At 35.5% G+C, this 18,884-nt stretch overlaps 1 protein-coding gene across 1 annotated transcript in view; it reads right to left on the minus strand.

Annotated features, from left to right (window-relative positions):
• PKHD1 (PKHD1 ciliary IPT domain containing fibrocystin/polyductin) overlaps window positions 1-18,884 on the minus strand; it is a 442,956-nt gene that overhangs the window by 150,369 nt on the left and 273,703 nt on the right. Inside the window, exons 52-53 of the mRNA XM_080805609.1 lie at window positions 4,076-4,189; window positions 1,236-1,323 (exon numbers count right to left, since the gene is read on the minus strand). Coding sequence (XP_080661735.1) covers window positions 1,236-1,323; window positions 4,076-4,189 — 202 coding nt within the window. The remainder of the gene's footprint in view (window positions 1-1,235; window positions 1,324-4,075; window positions 4,190-18,884) is intronic.

An 18,884-nucleotide genomic window follows, 5' to 3' on the forward strand; every position in this document is an offset into this window, starting at 1 on the left:
ATATCTTTATCTATATATAGATATAGATATATATACACACACACACACTTTTTTGCCTTCACATGTAAACAGCAATTTTAGCAGGGTGTCCAATTCTTTGAAACCCCTAGACATGCATTTATTTTTCATCACTAAATATATATGTATTTTTCCCTAAATGTGTATATATCTTACACCATAATCTTCCTATATATAATAGTGTAGAGAATTCTAAGGTTAAGAAGCTTTATGTAACCTTCTGTTTTTCTTTTATTTTGTTCACTGCTTTTTCTTGTACTGTGAGGATATGTAGCAATCATTATTCTTAGTGTTGATTGCTTCAAATTAAATGTAAGTACTCTCAGGTTTATTATGTGTATTTTAGGTGGACTTTTCATTATTCTTTCTGTTGTAATTACTGGACTCTTATTAAAAATGAGCAACTAGGGATGCCTGGGTGGCTCAGTGGGTTAGGCCGCTGCCTTTGGCTCAGGTCATGATGCCGGGGTCCTGGGATCGAGTCCCGCATCGGGCTCCTTGTTTGGCGGGGAGCCTGCCTCTCTCTCTGCCTCTGCCTGCCTCTCTGCCTGCTTATGTGCTCTCTCTTTCTGACAAATAAATAAATAAATAAGATCTTTTATGAAATAAAATAAAAATGAGCAATTAGTTATATGTGCATTACATTTTCTGTTTTCTATTTCTAATACCTTCTCTTATATGATTTTTACTTCCTGATCTTGTCTTCCATGTTCAGGTAGATTCCATCAGTTAGCTCCTCATAGTGCCTGTTCACTTTGAGGCACTGGCATTTTCATTCTTTACCACCTCCAGTGCACTACCGAATTCTGTTATTGCATTTTAAATTCCATAAGATTCTTCATATGCTTCATCTCCTATTTTATTTCTACCTCTTTGCCAGCTATCATCTCAACTCAGATGATTATGATATTGCTTTACATTTCATTTGTTATATCACAGAATTCATATTTTTAAAGATTTATTGATAACAGTGAACATATATTATCTAAACTTTCCTCCTTATGTAAACTATAGACTCTTCTGCCTTTGGTTTGGTTTGTTCTTTTTCTATTATGTTACAGAGGTTTTTTTGAATCCCTTCTAGTCCCTTATTTTATCATTAATTCATCCTTGAGTTTTGAGTCTTAATCTAAAATTTAATTTCATGTTATAACAAAACCCAAAGCATCAGCAAACTAAACAAGCTAACACATCCTTAACTTACTCTCATTTCTTACCTCTCATTGCCTGAGGCAATGTCAGCTGCCAGACGGGTCCAGCATTTCTTAGGACAAGCCCCATGAAGCTGGACTTTCCCATATATTCCTGAAAGGAAAAGGAGCATCAGTTGGATAAGAAATTTTCAGAGGAATTAAGGCCATCTAAGTAAAACTCACTAGAGAGCTTATTGTGCAATATCTGTAATATGGAAACTATATATCAAGCTGTCCAACTTAAAGAATATTTAAGTTCTCTATTTTCAGCAGGTTGAATATATGCTACATGGTTATGGAACTTAATCTCGTTCTCTCAAAAGCTATAGAGAAATGAATGCTATAATGCATCTAGTAATCCAAAAGTTGGGAAATAGACCATTCCAATGACTAACTAGTTAAATTCTACCATTAAGTGACTCCAAACCATTTGTAATTCTGTTGGAAGTAGCTGGTTTTGATATTTTATGTTATAGCCTTCATTTTCCAAAAGGCAAGGGTAATTTTATTCCCCTAGGAAAGAGATTTGGTGCTATTAGCTTTGTTTTCAGTGGTTGGACCTCCTATTTTTTTGTATTACAGATATCAAAGGAGAGATCTCTAACTCCTTTGTTTCCAAATATAATTTATTTCAGACTCATAAATTAAAGTCATACCAGGGACATGCTTGATGCAGTCCAGTTTTATTCCTTCAGGTCTTTCCTCTTACATGTTTTATTGCCATTTAAAATCACATGAAGCACAATTCCTCATATTCCAGTGGTCTCAAAACGTTTTGAGCAAGAACCCAAGCAGTAACAAATTATGATCATGCACCCTTAATGCATGTGTATCTATTTATTTTTAGAAAAACATACATACATATGAACATGTTCACATACATTTGAATACGATTTTAATATTTTCTTCCTGAACCCAGATGTATTGTCTGCATATCCCTGGATTGGCACATACCATGCTTTGCATATCACTAATCTTGAAATCTAAAGACTTTGTAATTTTTAGCAGAAAACACGTGAACAGAAGAACCAAACACCACCCATAAGATATAAATACTATGCCTTGGGTTTTAATCCAATGTGAACAACAACAAAAAAACTCAATCAATAAGAATCTAACCAACTATTTATTTATTTATTTATTTATTTATTTATTTTAAAGATTTTATTTATTTATTTGACAGACAGAGATCACAAGTAGGCAGAGAGGCAGGCAGAGAGAGGAGGAAGCAGGCTTCCTGCTGAGCAGAGAGCCCGATGTGGGGCTCGATCCCAGGACCCTGAGATCATGACCTGAGCCGAAGGCAGAGGCTTTAATCACTGAGCCACCCAGGCGCCCCTAACCAACTATTTATGTTACTACCTATATTTTTTCCATACTTGAATTCAGAAAAAAGTCATAGAAGTTAAATTTGGATCAATGGAAATGTAAGAGATATTCTCACTTTCAGGACATGTACTGGAATAATCAATCTTTCATAATAATAGTCATATAGATATGACTATATATATATATATGTTTCATATGATATCATCATCATCATCTTAAAAGAATTTAATCTTCTTTACTACTGGCTAAATAAACTAGGAAGGGGAGGAATGTGAGATAATTTAGAGAAATTTCCAACAAATATTATTATATTATATATTATTATATTATATATATTTTATATATATTATATTATGTTATGTTATAAATGTTATAGCAAAAACCAGTTAGTTTCCTTAAATTTGTGTTATGCAGAAAATTCAATTGACCAGACAAGTAGATTTCTTGATCATTCCCAATCATCAAAGACCTCTTGTAAAATTACACCATTCAGTTGTTCCCAGATAATAATATTTAAAGAAGTTAAGATCTGTCATTTACTTACAATGTCACAAAATTTTAAGCATGCAGTGAAATAAATATATCATTCCTTATTCAATTTAATGTCGGAGAAAATTTTAAAAACACTAGCTTGGCCATATGGTTGGAGTAGAGGATTAAGACAGGCACTCTTGCATACTCCTAAAATAAAGTTTAATCCAACATCGTGCTGCATAAAACAATGTGGAATTAAATGAAATGAAAATGAAAATAAATGGAATGTTCCTGTTATCCATTTAGTTTGTCAACTTGAAAAAAGTAAAAATATTCTTGAACCTCATATTCTTAGAAAGAAAAAAGCATGGATGAAAAATCCTCTGGAAACAATAAAGCCTTGTCAAACTATAGTATTATCTAGCAATGGATATACATTATGAAACTAGGTTATCAACCTTCATACTATCCCAACATGATTGCTTCTATTTTACCGGGTTGCTGCAATCTTAGAAAATTAGTAACGCTATAGAGAGAAAGTGAGAAAATGCTAGAATAAACAGCCTCTTATCCCTATCCCTTAAAATGGAGTTAGTGAGGCTCACACACCCTGGTTGTGCAAGGCTGGTCCCAGATTCTGTGCTCCTGCATAGGTTAATTTTAAAAGAGGATTTGGTGCTGTGACAGTATTGAAGAAACTGTCAACAGTAAATGTTTCTTTGTAATCTATAGATCTATTAATTAAAAAATATCTTAAAAACCACCCAGCATTTACAGTTAATAACTTAGTCCAGGCTTTGGTGTCTGACCAATCTGGATATAAATCTAAGCTCTGACACTATAAAGCAGTGTGGCCTTCTGCATATTGTTTGTCATCTCTGAGTCTTATTTTTGACACCTGTGAAAGGGACACTGTTACAGGAGACCTGGTAAGTGAAATAATAAATATAAATTATCTAGAAGAGTGTCTGGAATTTAGTAGATATTCTATGGATCATACTTCGATATCAGAAACACACATTTCATTTCATTTTTAATAAAAAACTATATTATACTCTTACCAATTGTTCCTGGATCAATAGGAATTCCATTGAAACGGTCACAGGAAACTCCCTCTGATGCTCTAAGGAGAATCAGAAGCTTTTGTTCTTTTTCTAAGGGATTTTCCAAAGTACCTGTTTATAAAGAAAAGTATATTATTTAAGTTAATTTGAAATTAAAAGAGAGAGGAGGAAATTGTGATGTAATTTAGAGAAAGCAAAGTAGATGCTATCATATAGGCTATATGGACAAGAGCCAATGGTCACATAGATGAAATAAGGAATGGGAAGAAAATGGGATACAGTAAATTTCTCAGAGGTAGACTGGATTATTGCTCAGCAAACATTCACTGTTCTTTCTCCATTAGGGGAGGGTATACATTCCCAACTTACTAAAATTAGCCTGGTCATGTGACTTGTTTTGGCCAATGAAATTTGAGTAGAAGTGATAGTAATACTAGTTCTGAGTTGATGCTTTCAAATACTTTGACAGTTCTCACCAGGTCATTTGCAATTATGTTCTCTGTCATGAAAGGAGAAGTCCTTAAATAATACCTAGTGCCTGAATGAAGAGACGTAGGTAGCACACCCAAATAGAACATGTAAGCTGGAACTGATGCTAGCGTAAATATTTGTGGTTGTAAGCCACTGAGATTTGGGAGGTATTTGTTGCACACTATTACAGCAAAACCTGGCTGATACACTGTCTGTGGCTGGATCTCCAAATTGCTTTACACGTATTTTTGCATTTAATCCTCACAGCACACCTGAGAAGTAAGCCTGATTCTTATCTCAGTTTTAAATATCCATACATAACAAAGCTTAGAGGTTAATGGACTTGTCCAAATTTCTACAGCTAGTATGTAAGAGTCTGAATTTGAACAATGGTGAATTTGAACAATTTACGCCAAGCAATTCATTAAATAAGTACTAGGTTCTTTTCTAAGTCTAAATTATTTTAGCAGCATAAGGAAACAATCCATTCAGGCTACGAAGGTCGGCATTACTTTTGACTTCTGACTTCATTCCACTGATGCAAACAGAGGAGTTTGGTGACTTTTACAGCATGCAAATTGTTTGGGGGAATTCTGCTGGAAGAGTGTACGTATCGACCTAACAAAGGGGTTATTTTCTGCAGAACATACATCTTAAGACACAGAAAGTACTACAAAGACTTCGTTTTTCAAGAAGCAACTAGTGCGAATATAGTCCCCAAATTATACACTGGCTCAAACAGGTTGAAAAAGAACATCTGTTAGCAAACAAGAATTTTCCAGTTTAGAAATTCTTGAAAACATAACCAAAACTATGGTTGCCAAGTACAGTATGGAATCATGGGCAAACTGAAAATTGCCTGGTTGTCATTTCGGTTAAGTGGTCTTTCAGGGGGCATAAAATCATTCTCCTTGGCTGGCATTCACATATGTGTGTGTGTGTGTGTGTGTGTGTGTGTGTGTGTATACACATATATACATATATACACATATATACATATATATATATAACATAAACATATAGTATGGTTATGTTTATACACACACACACACACATGCATACACCTGGTAAACCAAAAGGTTCCCATGTGTTTTGTGAGTTTGCAGCTTGCTACATCTTTACAGTCTAGCTTTCATAGCCATTAGTCCACAAGGCCATGTTGAATGTAAGCCTCAGAGAGGTAAGGAAATCTGCCTTGAGCCATATAGCAGGTCAAGGGGCAAGGATCAGCCCCACAGCCTGTGTATTCCCAACGGACTGCTGAAGTCCGCTGCTTCTCCACGTGGGCAATGCCAATCCTCAGCTGAATGACTGATGTATCCTCTTGTCCCAAACAAAGATGTGTTAGAGCAGAAAGAAGGAAAGCAGGGGAGGAGGAGAATGTTAAGAAAATGTGTGTGGTGTAGCTCTTATCTGGCAGCTCTAAGTCTGTCCAGTAAGCCGTTTTCCAACTGTGATTTCATTTATTTCACGGAGGGTAGTTTAGATTCTTGGGGGGGAAAATGGCCTAGCACTAAACAGATACCAGAGAGAAAAAAGTAGGACAGTTTTTGCCCTAGAGAAATGTATGCAGAGTCCCACAAAGAGAGTTCGGCGTTCCTCTAAAATCTGAGATTAAATCAATTATGCAACCCCAAACTGCAGCACATGTGAGCTTTTGCAGAAAGTCTGAGCTAAATTAGTCTCTGCCGTGATATTTTGGTATCTGAAATGACCAGAGTTAGAATTTTTTTTTTTTATGGTGATGTGGGGGAAGGGAATGGTAGAGGATAGGGACTGAGTAGAAAGAAGACCAGAATGACCTAAGAGGGGGGGAACATATGCTATTTTCACATTAAAATGCATCACCTCTTGAATCTGTAAGAGCTGGTGAATGGGAAGCCTTAAAGGTCAGGCTCCTCTTTTAGTCTCAAATCTGCAATCAAAAAGAGATGAGGATTCTCACCAGCTTGGGCTTTGTCCCTAAATGACAGTGGCCACTTCTGAGAGAAAGCTCTCAAAATAAGGCAATTCCTCTCTGGGTTTCCTTTTTCCAGCTACTTCAAGCTGCTCTAAACTGTAGCAAAAGGCATTTTCCAACCCGGACGAATTTAGATACCGGTGGTAGAGGGAAATGATTGCTCTTGCACTGCAGACATGCCGGGCGTTTGGCATACATGAGCTCATCTCATTGAGTTCTTCCAACCTTCTGATGGATTATTGTTGAGGTTCCCATGAGGGAACTGAGACAGAGAGGTTAGGTAACTTGTCAGAAATTACACAGCTAACAAGTGCTGAGCCTCGGCTTAGACTTAAGAGGTACCATCCTAGGACATGTGGACATAGGGGAACAGGAAAGACGTGAAGGGAGGTTGCCATTACTTAGTGTGATGGTGGGCAATGGAGGGGAAACAGAATCTGTTCCAGGTGCTGAAATCACCTGGGGAGATGAAGAAAATAAGTTCTGGTATACAAAAGATAACTGTTATAATGATTTGAGGAATACGGTACCAATGGATTCCATGAACTTCAAAGGTAAGAAAAAGGGAAAAGAACATTACATTATTTTATTAACTAAAGCTCTTTGATGGAATCAAGTATAAACCTAGTTTACACTTAAGCCCACTCTCTCAACATGACTCCCCACACCTTGTAACTAAGCCAACACACACTGAATTACTTACCGTTCCCTCCACACTCTCCCTTCTGCACATGAGAGTCCCTAGGCTTCAATACCTCCACCATTGTCCTGTCTAACTCCTAATCATCCCTCAAACTTGACTCCACTTATTTTATTTCTAACAGCCTTCTATGATTTTGAATTAGATGCCCTCTTTCGTGCATAAAAATGTCCACACCCATTGCTGCAGTAATTCTTCCCCAAGCGCGTGTCCTAAAGAAATAGTTTCCTTGACATGCTCAAAAGCTGAGTCACCTAAGTCCCTAAACAAGCCCAAAGCCAGCTCTGATGCCACCTCTTTTGGGATCCTCATTTGTCAGCTATGACTAGGTTAAGCGACCTGCTATGCGATGTCACAGCATAACATGGTTTGTCTCTGTACTTCTAAACTATGCCCTAAGTGCCTTCCTCCGATGGCCTTCTCTTTACAGTGAGTGAATCGAGAGAAAGGACTGTGTATTGACAACAGGATTCACTTATATTTTATCACAGAAATGGTGAACCAGTTATTTTTACCAATCTTCTTGCTTGCAGAAAACAATTAGAAATAAAGAGAAATACTCCAGAGTTTTTAAAGACCCATTTCACCCACATTGGAATAATCCTAAGTACCTAGGTGCCTAGCATCATTGCTGCAGAGTAAATAAAGCAAAAATTGACAGAATCATAAGGAAACTAGATATAATAGCAGTGGAAAGTGAAACATAACAACTCACCGAATAAAAAAAAGCAGTGAACATATAGCAGTTTTGAATATGATTGGCAAATCTCACCTAATAGAGACGAAAAACTGAACCCACGAAGAATATGTCTCATCTTCAGACATGCACAAGAGAGTCACAAATATTGATCCTATGGTGACCGTAAAGCAAGTTTAGCAAATTTAAAAGAACTGGAATCATATAGCATGTGCTTGCTGACCACAGTTCAATCAAAATATGCAATTCTTATCGAGGAAGGTTTATAAAATGATCTACATTGAAATAAAGACTTCCCAATTATCTAGAGATACCATTAGGAGACTGTAGAAGCAAGCCACAGAGTGGGCCAAGACATTTGCAATAATATAACCAACAGAAAGTATTTTCTACAATATATAAATGACTTCAATACATCAATATAACACAGATAATGCACCATTTTAAAAAGGGCAAGAGAACATCTTTTCACAAAACAAGATCTCAAATAGACAATAAAAAATTTTAAAGTGCTCAATCACATTAGAAATGAGAGAAATGCCAATTAAACAATAATGAGATCCCACTACATACCCAGTAGAACGGACTTCTGTTTAATTTAGCTGTGTATTTTTTATCTCAAAACTTTCCTGAATACACACATCATATTTCACAGTAAGTAAAACTTTGTTTATTATTATGTTTCAAGGACACTCATCAATAAGTATTTGTTGATCAAGAGAATAGAAACTGACCAAATTATATTTGTTTTACTGCTTCTCCATTCCATTATTATTTTTACACCTTTATTGAGATACAACTGATATGCAAAAAACCTGCATGTATTTAATATACTGACTAAAATTTTAGACATATCTTTTCAGGTCCTTTTCATTGAATCCAAAGCAACAAACTGTTTCTAAATAATTTGTATTTCTATCCAAGTAAATGAAATTCCATAAAATACCATGATTGCACATGGAAGATAGGTTAAGAAATTACCACCCAAAATCAATTCTGCACATTTTCTTTTCTCCTCTGAAGTAGGTTATATGGTGATGACTTTGGAAGTTGAGCTTCTAACTGGAGCACAGCTATTTTTCTCACGTCTTGCTATAGCTATTTTCTTCAGAGAAGAGCCTCTAGAACATTCTTACTATCAAACCCAAACTGACAAATAGTGCTAACCCAATTAAATTGTGAAGTAGATTTTATTATGAATTAGCTTGTAATTCCTAGTGTCAATTTGACCCACCTATCTCAAACACACTCCTCCCCAATAAAATCAAACCTGGGTGAAAAAAACAAAAAATTAAAAATTAAAACAAAAACAAAACGCAGGAGAGAGGGGTTTTTGGTCTAAGGAGATAATGAATGGTCATAAGAGTAACTAATAGGCACAATCAAATGAGAATCTCTAACTCCTGTGAGAGTGATTTTATTCAGGCTGATAAATTTTTATCATTGAGGCCTGTCATTTTATCAAAGTTTGATAGAATATTAAAATGAAAGTTAATATATAACTTATTCATTCACATACTGGCAAAATGCATAAAAACCCTTAAAACTTTTATAAACAAGAGTGGGCTTATTCACTCCTGTAAGCCTTGGTTTTTGCAACTAGAAAATAGGCATGATAATAGCTTACATGTACTGAGAGTTAAAAGATGTATTGCATGTTAATGATACATGGCCCAGAGTCTACATATAATAGAAAATGTTTCAAGTGCTTTTAAAAATGTTGGCTCCTAGTAGTAATAATAGTAAAAAATAGTAGTAGTAACAATGGGGAAATGACACATTTTAAAATTAACATTTAAACTTAGAAATTAAGAAAAAGAAGGCAAGCCCTCCCCAACTAGAAATGTTCTGTTTCTAAAGTGCTAGAAACTAGACATTTCAATGGTTAAAAATATTAGGTGGTTACTTATTTGAATGTCCAGCCCAAGGAACTGTAGCAAATACAATTAAATTTATCTTAAACTCAAATACTCTGGTAAGAGATTGCTAAACAAGAAAACAAGTTACTTATTCATTCAGTCACCTGTTTGCATAAAATAATTTGGTTTTTCCATGCAAAAATAATTAAATAGGGGTACCTGGGTGGCTCAGTGGGTTAAGCCTTTGCCTTTGGCTCAGGTCCTGATCCCAGGGTCCTGAGATCAAGCCCCGCATCAGGCTCTCTTCTCAGCAGGGACCCTGCTTCTCCCTCTCTCTCTGCCTGCCTCTCTGCCTACTTGTGATCTCTCTCTCTGTCAAATAAATAAATAAAATCTTAAAATTAATTAATTAATTAATTAATTAATACTTAAGGGTTATTTTATTACATAAATCACTATTTAAATCATTTAAAAATAACAAGTTTATACGGCATTTTATGTTATTATAACAGAAGTTCAAAAATCCAAAATATAGTTTGGGGAACACTGACTTAGAAAATATTAAAATATTAAAGGAAGGTGGCTACTATTTAGTAGAAACTGGTAGCCTGACAAAACAAAAGAATCATTTCTTGTGTTAGTGTTTTACTTTAAAATACATATATATTTAATAGAAAGTGATGTTTATCTGTCAGAGAACTAATATCCATCTGAAAATAAAGAGATATTTTGGTGCTTAATTTCATTTTGAGATACGTATTAAACATTGACCATCAGTTTGCTTCAAGACTCACAGAAATGGAGTTTAATGTTTTCCTGAACCTGTAGAGAACAAAGCTTTTACGCTTTTGTCCTTTTAGTTAAATAAGTACAATATTTAAAAGAACATCCCTTTTGTGCCACTTTTTTATTTCATCAGCTAACACACAGTTTAACTAGAGAACTGCCAGTAAACAGAAACTGATTTGTTGACTGATGATTCATATTAGCTAATGTATAAATGATCTATTGTGCAGACATCTATGTATACTTGTAACCATATTTACACATTAAATGTGTTCACTTTTTTATGATTTTCTAACCATAATTAAGCTTGAAAGAGGATATATATATATTTTTTTAACTTAATATATTATTTTTAAACATCACTACAAGATTCTCTCTGGCTACCCAATGAGTCTAACTACTGGGTATTGTGGCTTTAGGCTAGAGGATATGTTTTAATCTACACTTTTCTCTGGTTTGTCTCCTTTTTATTACTTAATCATCCAATGAGCCTTACAGAACTGTCAGTTTGGAAGGCAATAAACTGTGTATGGATTTTTCTTCTTTAGGATTGAGAAAGTCCCAATCATGGAAGCAATGAAAGAAACTTCCATACACCTAGTACTTCATTTCCTGACAATCAAAGTCATGTGCTAATGATGACCTTAGGCTCCTGGCTACAAATGTGAGACAGGGCTGACAAATACCCATCACTAGCTCTGCAAAACAATATGTGACAACTTTTAGGATAAAAACCCTGTTCTTAGCATAATTACTGAGCAACTAGGCAGCATGTCATGTGACCTGGTTGTGACAGGCCAAAGAAACAATGAACTGCCATGTCCTCAGGGAAATTGATGTGCAGGACATGTCCTTGCTTACCTAGGGATCAAGGAGGGTTCTATTAACTTTTAAAGACACTAATTATTACTGGTAATCCCTCTCTGAAATCTACCTACAAACTATCAGAACAGAGGTGTCCATTTGCAATTTGAGGACTATGAGATTAAAATACTCTCTCCTGGGGTACCTGGGTAGCTCAGTTGGTTAAACATCTGATTCTGGATTTGCGCTCAGGTCAGAGTTTCAGGGTCAAGAAATTGAGTGCCATGTTGGGCTCTGTACTGGGCGTGAAGCCTGCGTAAAATTTTCTCTCTGTCCCTTTCCACTCTGGCACTCTTTCTCTATAAATAAATAAATAAATATGCAAGCAAGCAAATTTCTCCATTGAGTTGAACATTTGGATGAATAACATTATTGATATCTAAGATAACAAAGACCACATTTTAAGGCATAAGAACGATGTCTCCTCTAAGAAGAGACACTGATGAAAAAGATGAGTTCAGACAGCTATTCAAGGTCAAAGAAATAAAAAATTTAAAACAATCAGGAAACCAATGTTTATTAAACAGGCTTTGAGTTGGGCATTTTTGTGAGTTTTCTTCTCCTAGACCGACTAAAAATAGAAAATACTTTGGATTGGCAAAATATCATCAACTTTTCCAACGTGTCTCACCACTATTTTATACCTTTCATTTGGGGCAAAACCATTGCAGTCATTTCCAAATTAACACTATAATTCCTTCCTTACAGATGTAGACATTTAAGTCTAGGGATACTGAATATGTTACAAGAAAAATACATTGAGCTGAAAGACAGATCTAGCCACTCATTTATGTATACACTAATCAGTCACACAGCACAATATCAGAAGCCTACTATGCACTAGGTACATAGGTTACAAAATGTCTGAAGAATCCTATTATCTAATACACAGAAGGAATTCATGAAAACATACCATTTCATAAAAACAAAATGAATGTAATAGTAAAAGTATGGATTATGGAATGGACCAGAAAAAAAGACAGTGAAACCTAGTAAATGGAGTGAGGAAGTACTCACAGTAAAGATAGTCCTTTGGCACTGGCTTCTAGTCTGAGTATTTAAGGTACCTAAAATAGCCTCTGATCCTGGCCCTGGTCTTTATAAGCTAGGAGTCCTAGAAACAAATCAGTAATCCCTCTGGAGCTCAATTTCCTTATCCAGGCAATGAGACAGATGATTCACAAAATCATTGAAGTCTGTGATATTACTGTTATAAATCTACTATTAGAGAATTTTCCAGAAGTTATAAAATAAGTTGCTTAACTAGAATTATAATACAGGTCTCCAGAATTGCCATATTTATGAGAGTCTTCAACTAATTTCTGTTTTGTTAAAGTTATACTCATGAGATCATGAAAAAGTAACAATTTTCAGCACAATTTGGGCTCATTTGTGTCTTTAATACTGTAACAAGCAACATTACATTGCTTAAATCCAGTCTTCTTCATGAAACTCATGTCTACTTCTCAGTGTTCTCCAGCTACTAGGCTGCCATTCTGCTTTATGACTGTGTAAAGCACATTCCCGCTCTGCCTTGGCTCTTCTGTACTAGATCTGCCTTCTGTTTGGAAACCAGCAGTCCAAATCTTTGCAAGTCTAGCTTTTTCTTGTATCTCTGGTTGAGGGCACAGTGACTTTTCAGAAAGGCTCTTATTAACTACCTAATCTATGGTGTGCAGATCCAACCTGGACTTTACTTCATTTCATTAAACAGGAATCTTATCTGTCTTGCTTACTGCTAAGTACTCAAGTCCCAGGAAGAATTTTTGGCACTGAGCTGGCATTCAATGAAAGAGAAAGAAAGGGAAAGAAGCAGGAAGGGGATAGAGACAAGGACAAATCTATAAATAAAACCAGACAGTCATCATATCAGAGAAATTATTTTCTCTTTAATATTTACTAATATGCCACATTCTCTCATCCAAAAGAAAGTTATTCATGAGCACATATAAAGGTTTCATGACATCACTCTTAATGTGGATAACTGTTCATTATCTTAATGTGGATAACTGTTCATTTTTAAACATGTACTTAAGATTATATAAAAGCCAAAAAATGAAGTTGTCAATAGATAAATAGTATTGAACTCATTAAAAGTTACTGTCCCTCGGGGCGCCTGGGTGGCTCAGTGGGTTAGGCCTCTGCCTTTGGCTTGAGTCGTGATCTCAGGGTCCTGGGATAGAGCCCTGCATCAGGCTCTCTGCTCAGTGGGAAGCCTGCTTTCCCCCCGCCCCTCGGCCTGCCTCTCTGCCTACTTGTGATCTCTCTGTCAAATAAATAAATAAAATCTTTAAAAAAAAAAAAAAAGTTACTGTCCCTCATATAATGGACTGAATTTTTTCTTTGTTCCACATGCAAAATAACATTTTGTATCAAACCTATATTAGATACCCATTATTAAAAACAAAACAAAGCAAAACAAAAAGCCATAATAAGATGGCTGGTTTCCCTTCCTACTTTCTTTGCTCTCCCTGCCATATCTTACGTTAACGATCACTCTCTCTTTCTTATAAATTCCCTCTTGTGTTTCAAGATATTACTTTTTTATCATTTCATTTTCCTTCTACCTTCATTGCTGTTTCTTTTCTATCCTCCTCCCTGAACTCAGCTTCCTCTACCACTCTTAAAAGGCCGGTGCTCCCCCAAATTTTAGCCACTTACACATTCCATTGAAATATAATTTTGAGGTATATGCGTCTATGTATTCAACAAACAACTAGAAGGGCTTCCTATGTGCCTGACACTATTCAAGCACTTTAATAAATGCTCATTCACTTAATTCTCATAAAACTCCATAAAATAAGAACTATTATTATTCCCATTTTGGAGTAAGGAAACTGAGACAGAGATAGATCCTGTAACTTATCTATAGTCACTCAGCTAACAAGTGGTAGAAAGGTAATTCCATTCTGGCACTACCATAGACCCAGATCTCCCAACCTGAAATGTGGGATGTATTCTAAACAACACCATTTCACCTCACATCAAAATTGCCATTAGGTTCTTTATACCCTCAGTATTTCTGCAATTCATTCCTTCTCTTCAATTCCAGTGCCTTAGTTCAATTCCTCTGTTCTTCTGGAACACAATGGCTTCTCACATTTCACTGTGCCCCTTCCAATACACCATCCACACTGCCAGGAGTGATCTTTCTAAGACCAAATTTAAGTATGTCACTTCCCTACCTAAAACTATCCAGTGACTACCCACTCACTGCCTTCATGATAAAATCTAAACTCCTTAACATAATGTATGAAGCCAAGAAGCTTTGCCAGCTACCACAATTCCATAAGTCCTGCAATTCAGACTATTCCTACAACTTCCTGAGGGTATAATGTATTTCCACAAAGATGTGTCTTTTCAGATCTCTTCCTCTATCTTTAAGCTCCCTCCAGGTTGGAAGATGGGACTCCTCCAATTATGTTTTTACTTGTTTGACCCCACTATTTTACTGAGACATCTCTTGCAAACTAGGATTGGTGACTAATATTTCTGTACATCCAAGTTCTCCCATGGTACTTGGCAAATAATAGGCAATGAGCAAACGCATGATGAATGAAAGAATGGATACACAAATGAAATACTTTAAGCTTATCCCAAGTGTGTTATCAAGTTAATGTGACGATCACTGAATGATGAATGAAATTGAGTTTGGCATTTGTGATGCAGCTATAACCCTCTAAGCAAAGCTTTGATCTTATATATCCCTTCTAATTCTATAGCATTCTACCTTTCTACTCTACTTCCTACTCTACTAAAAATCAGTTGGTACCTTTTGCCAGCACCAGTTGACTTAAAAGCAGAACCACTAAGAAATATAATTCTACAATGTTAGGACTTGGATCGGATGGCATCAGACAGCAGACATACTCTGGCAGTCCTTTTTGCCAATGTCCACATCTATTAAGTCTGTTTACTAACCAGTCTTATCATTTATTTCACATTAGTATTTCTTTAGGGTGTGGTAGAATTAGACAGATGGGTTAAAAGTCTTCCTTCAGGCATGATACACATAAAATTGGGCAGATGGGTGCTAGTAATCAACCTTTAGGCCTGGAATACATGGACAAAGCAGGGAGAAAAATAATACACCATTGTCTACTAGTAGATAAAAATAAAGTTGGAAACGTACAAATTTTAAAATAAGATTTGAAATGTATAAATCAAAACTGGAAAGTTTCTGTGTCACTTCCCTTTAAAGATATATTTTTTCAGGCAAAAAGTTTTTATTATAGTGATAAGTGAACACAGAAGCCTAAAAAACAACTTAAAAGTAAAAGACTAATCTTAGCAATAGGTGTCAACCTAAAATACATTTTCTAGTCAAAAGAACAAGGCTCAGTTTTATTAAGTATTTATATCAGATAGCTGAATGAGGATTTTATAGACTATTAAATAAATGAACAAATGATATTAATCTGGGAGGAAAAGATCAGAATCTAAAAGGATTTCTCCACTGTGGAAAAATTGAACGAAATGATAAAATAAAGAGATAAGGGCACCTGGGTGGCTCAGCGGGTTAAAGCCTCTGCCTTCAGCTCAGGTCATGATCCCAGGGTCCTGGGAGCGACTCCCACATTGGACTCTCTGCTCAGCAGCGAGCCTGCTCCACTTCCTCTCTCTCTGCCTGCCTCTCTGCCTACCTGTGATCTCTGTCAAATCAAACAAAATCTTTAAAAAAAAAAAAAAACAATAAAGAGATAAATAAAAAGTATCACACTTAGATCTCCCTAAAACTCAGGGAAAAACAAAATAATCCTTACACAAGTGTACAATGTAGAAATATGAAATGCAAAGGGAGCACATATATAAAGAATAGGAATTAGAGTTGACAACCTACTTGGCAGGATCAATAGCATGAAGGGTTGGACAGAGAAGTTAGTTTGATGTTTCATAATATTAATAAAAGGATGGTATGTATTATGGGAGCTGGAAGCTGATTGTGGAGAACTTCTGTTGAAGTTCATTTCAAACCTCCATTTCAAACTTTGCCTGTCTTTCCTCTGCTCAGTTCCCCAGGATGCTGCTGACCTGCATGTACTACATCAAGTTCTTCTTTACTCAGAGCTTCGATTTAGTCAGATGATAGAAGAAAGAGATAAGGTAGGAAAGAAAGTGAGATCAAGGTATTTTTTCCCATAGGTCTTTCCCTGTACTGAGTCCCATGGCACTGACAATCACCTTCACACACACACACACCCATCTCTAATTCTAGCAATGACTTCCTTTTTTCACTCCTTTAAAGCAAGGAGTAGTAAGGATGTTCTGCTGTTACTAGCCTTAGGGAAGTCTCCATGCCACTTGGATTTTTGTGAATATTTCCTTCATTAACATCTCCTCAAATTGTCCAATTCAGTATGGCATCTATTTTTTTCAAGCACCCTGACAGGTAAACTTTCATCAAATACCTATTACAAGGCAAGCACATAAAAAGAACTGTTATATTTAATAGTTTTAACATCCCTCCAAGGAAGTTTCTATTTTGCCACATACTTTACTGATGAATAAATGGATGTGTCCAGAGGGTGATTTGCTTAAGGTCAAACAGCAAGTAGGTGACCAAGCTGGATTTGATCCCAAGCCATTCGACTTGGAGCCCATGCTCATCATTATACTCAATTTTACTCTGTTCAGAGTAAGTCAGGGTCCACCCAGGAAAAGTTTTTTCCCTCTGGCTTCATACTTTCAGAGGAACTGAACAAAGTGGTGTTTAAAGGTGATGTTAGAGAGTATGAGGGATCTCATTACTCTGAGATATGTGAAGTAAGTACAAATTTGTAAAATCTTTCTGAAAAGCAGCATGTGTCAAGGACCTTAAAACATCCACTTATGTGAACAGAGAAGAAATACAAAAACAACCATAAAGCAAGTAGCAAAATGACAATGAGCATATACCTATCAAGAATTACTATGAATGCAAATGAAATAACTGATGCAATCAAAAGACATGGCGTGATGGAATGGTTAAAAAAGCAAGACCCAAGTACGCTACCTAAAAGATACTCATTTCAGACCTAAAGACACATGCAGGTTGAAAGTGAAGGGATAGAAAAACATTTACTGTGCAAATGGAGATGAAAAGAAAGCCAGAGTAGCAAAGCAGACTTTTAAAAAAGTCTACAACAAGACACAAAGAAGGATATTACATAATCATAAAGGAAACAATCCAACAAGAGATATAACAACTGTAAATATTTATGCACTCAACATGGAAGCATCCAAATACATAGAGAACTTACTAACAAATACAAAAGAAGTAAGCAACAGTACTAAAATAATAGTAGAATTTTATACCCCATTTACATCAATGGATAGATCACCCAAACAGAAAATCAAAAAGGAAACAGTGGGTTTGAATGACACTTTAAATTCACAGATGGATCTAACAGATATATTCAAAATATCCTATTCTAAAACTGCAGAATACACATTCTTTTCAAGTACACATGGAACATTCTCCAGAACAGATCACATATTAGGTCACAAATCAAGCTTCAACAAGTTCAAAAACTGTTAAGTCATACTATGCATCTTTTTCAACCATACTGCTATGAAACTAGAAATCAACCACAAGAAAAAATCTGGAAAAAGCACAAATACATAAAGGTTGAATAACATTCTATTACTCAATAAATGGACCAACTGAGAAATCGAAAAGGAAATAAAAAAATACATGGAAACAAATGAAAATGAAAGCATATTGGTCCAAAATATTTGGGATGCAGCAAAAGCTATTCCAGGAGGGAAGTTTATAGCAATACAGACCTATCTCAAGAAGCAAGAAAAATCTTAAATAAACAACTTAGTCTTACACCTAAAAAGAACTAAAAAGATGAACAAACAAAACACAAAACCAGTAGGAGGAAGGATATAATAAAGATTAGAGCAGGAATTTAGAAAATAGAAACTTTAAAAAACTGATCAAGCAGATCAATGAAACCAGGAGTTGGTTCTCTGAAAAGATCAACAAAATTGATAAGACTTTAAGCAGACTCTTCAAAAAAGAGAATGACTCAAATAAACAAAATCAGAAATTAAAGCAGAGACATAACAACCATTATAGAAGTACAAAGTAAAATAAGAGAATATTATGAAAAACTATAATTCTACTATATGACAACAAATTGGACACACTAGAAGAAACGGATCAATTCCTAGAAAATATAACCTCCCAAAACTGAATGAGGAAGAAATAGAAAATTTGAACATATCAATTACCAACAATGAAGTTGAAAAAGTCATCAAAAAAAATCCTAACAAGCTAAAGTCCAGGACCAGATGGCTTCACAGGTAGACCAAACATTTAAAGAGTAGATATCTATTCTTCTCAAACTAGTCTAAAACAATAGAAGACAAAGGAAAGCTTCCAAATTTATTCTAAGAGGTCAGCATTACCCTGATACTAAAATCAGATAAAAGTACTACAGAAAAAGATACTACAGGCCACTATCTCTGATGAACAGTGATGC

Source organism: Martes martes, assembly GCF_963455335.1.
Source record: "Martes martes genome assembly, chromosome: 6".
In the NCBI taxonomy this organism is placed as follows: domain Eukaryota; kingdom Metazoa; phylum Chordata; class Mammalia; order Carnivora; family Mustelidae; genus Martes; species Martes martes.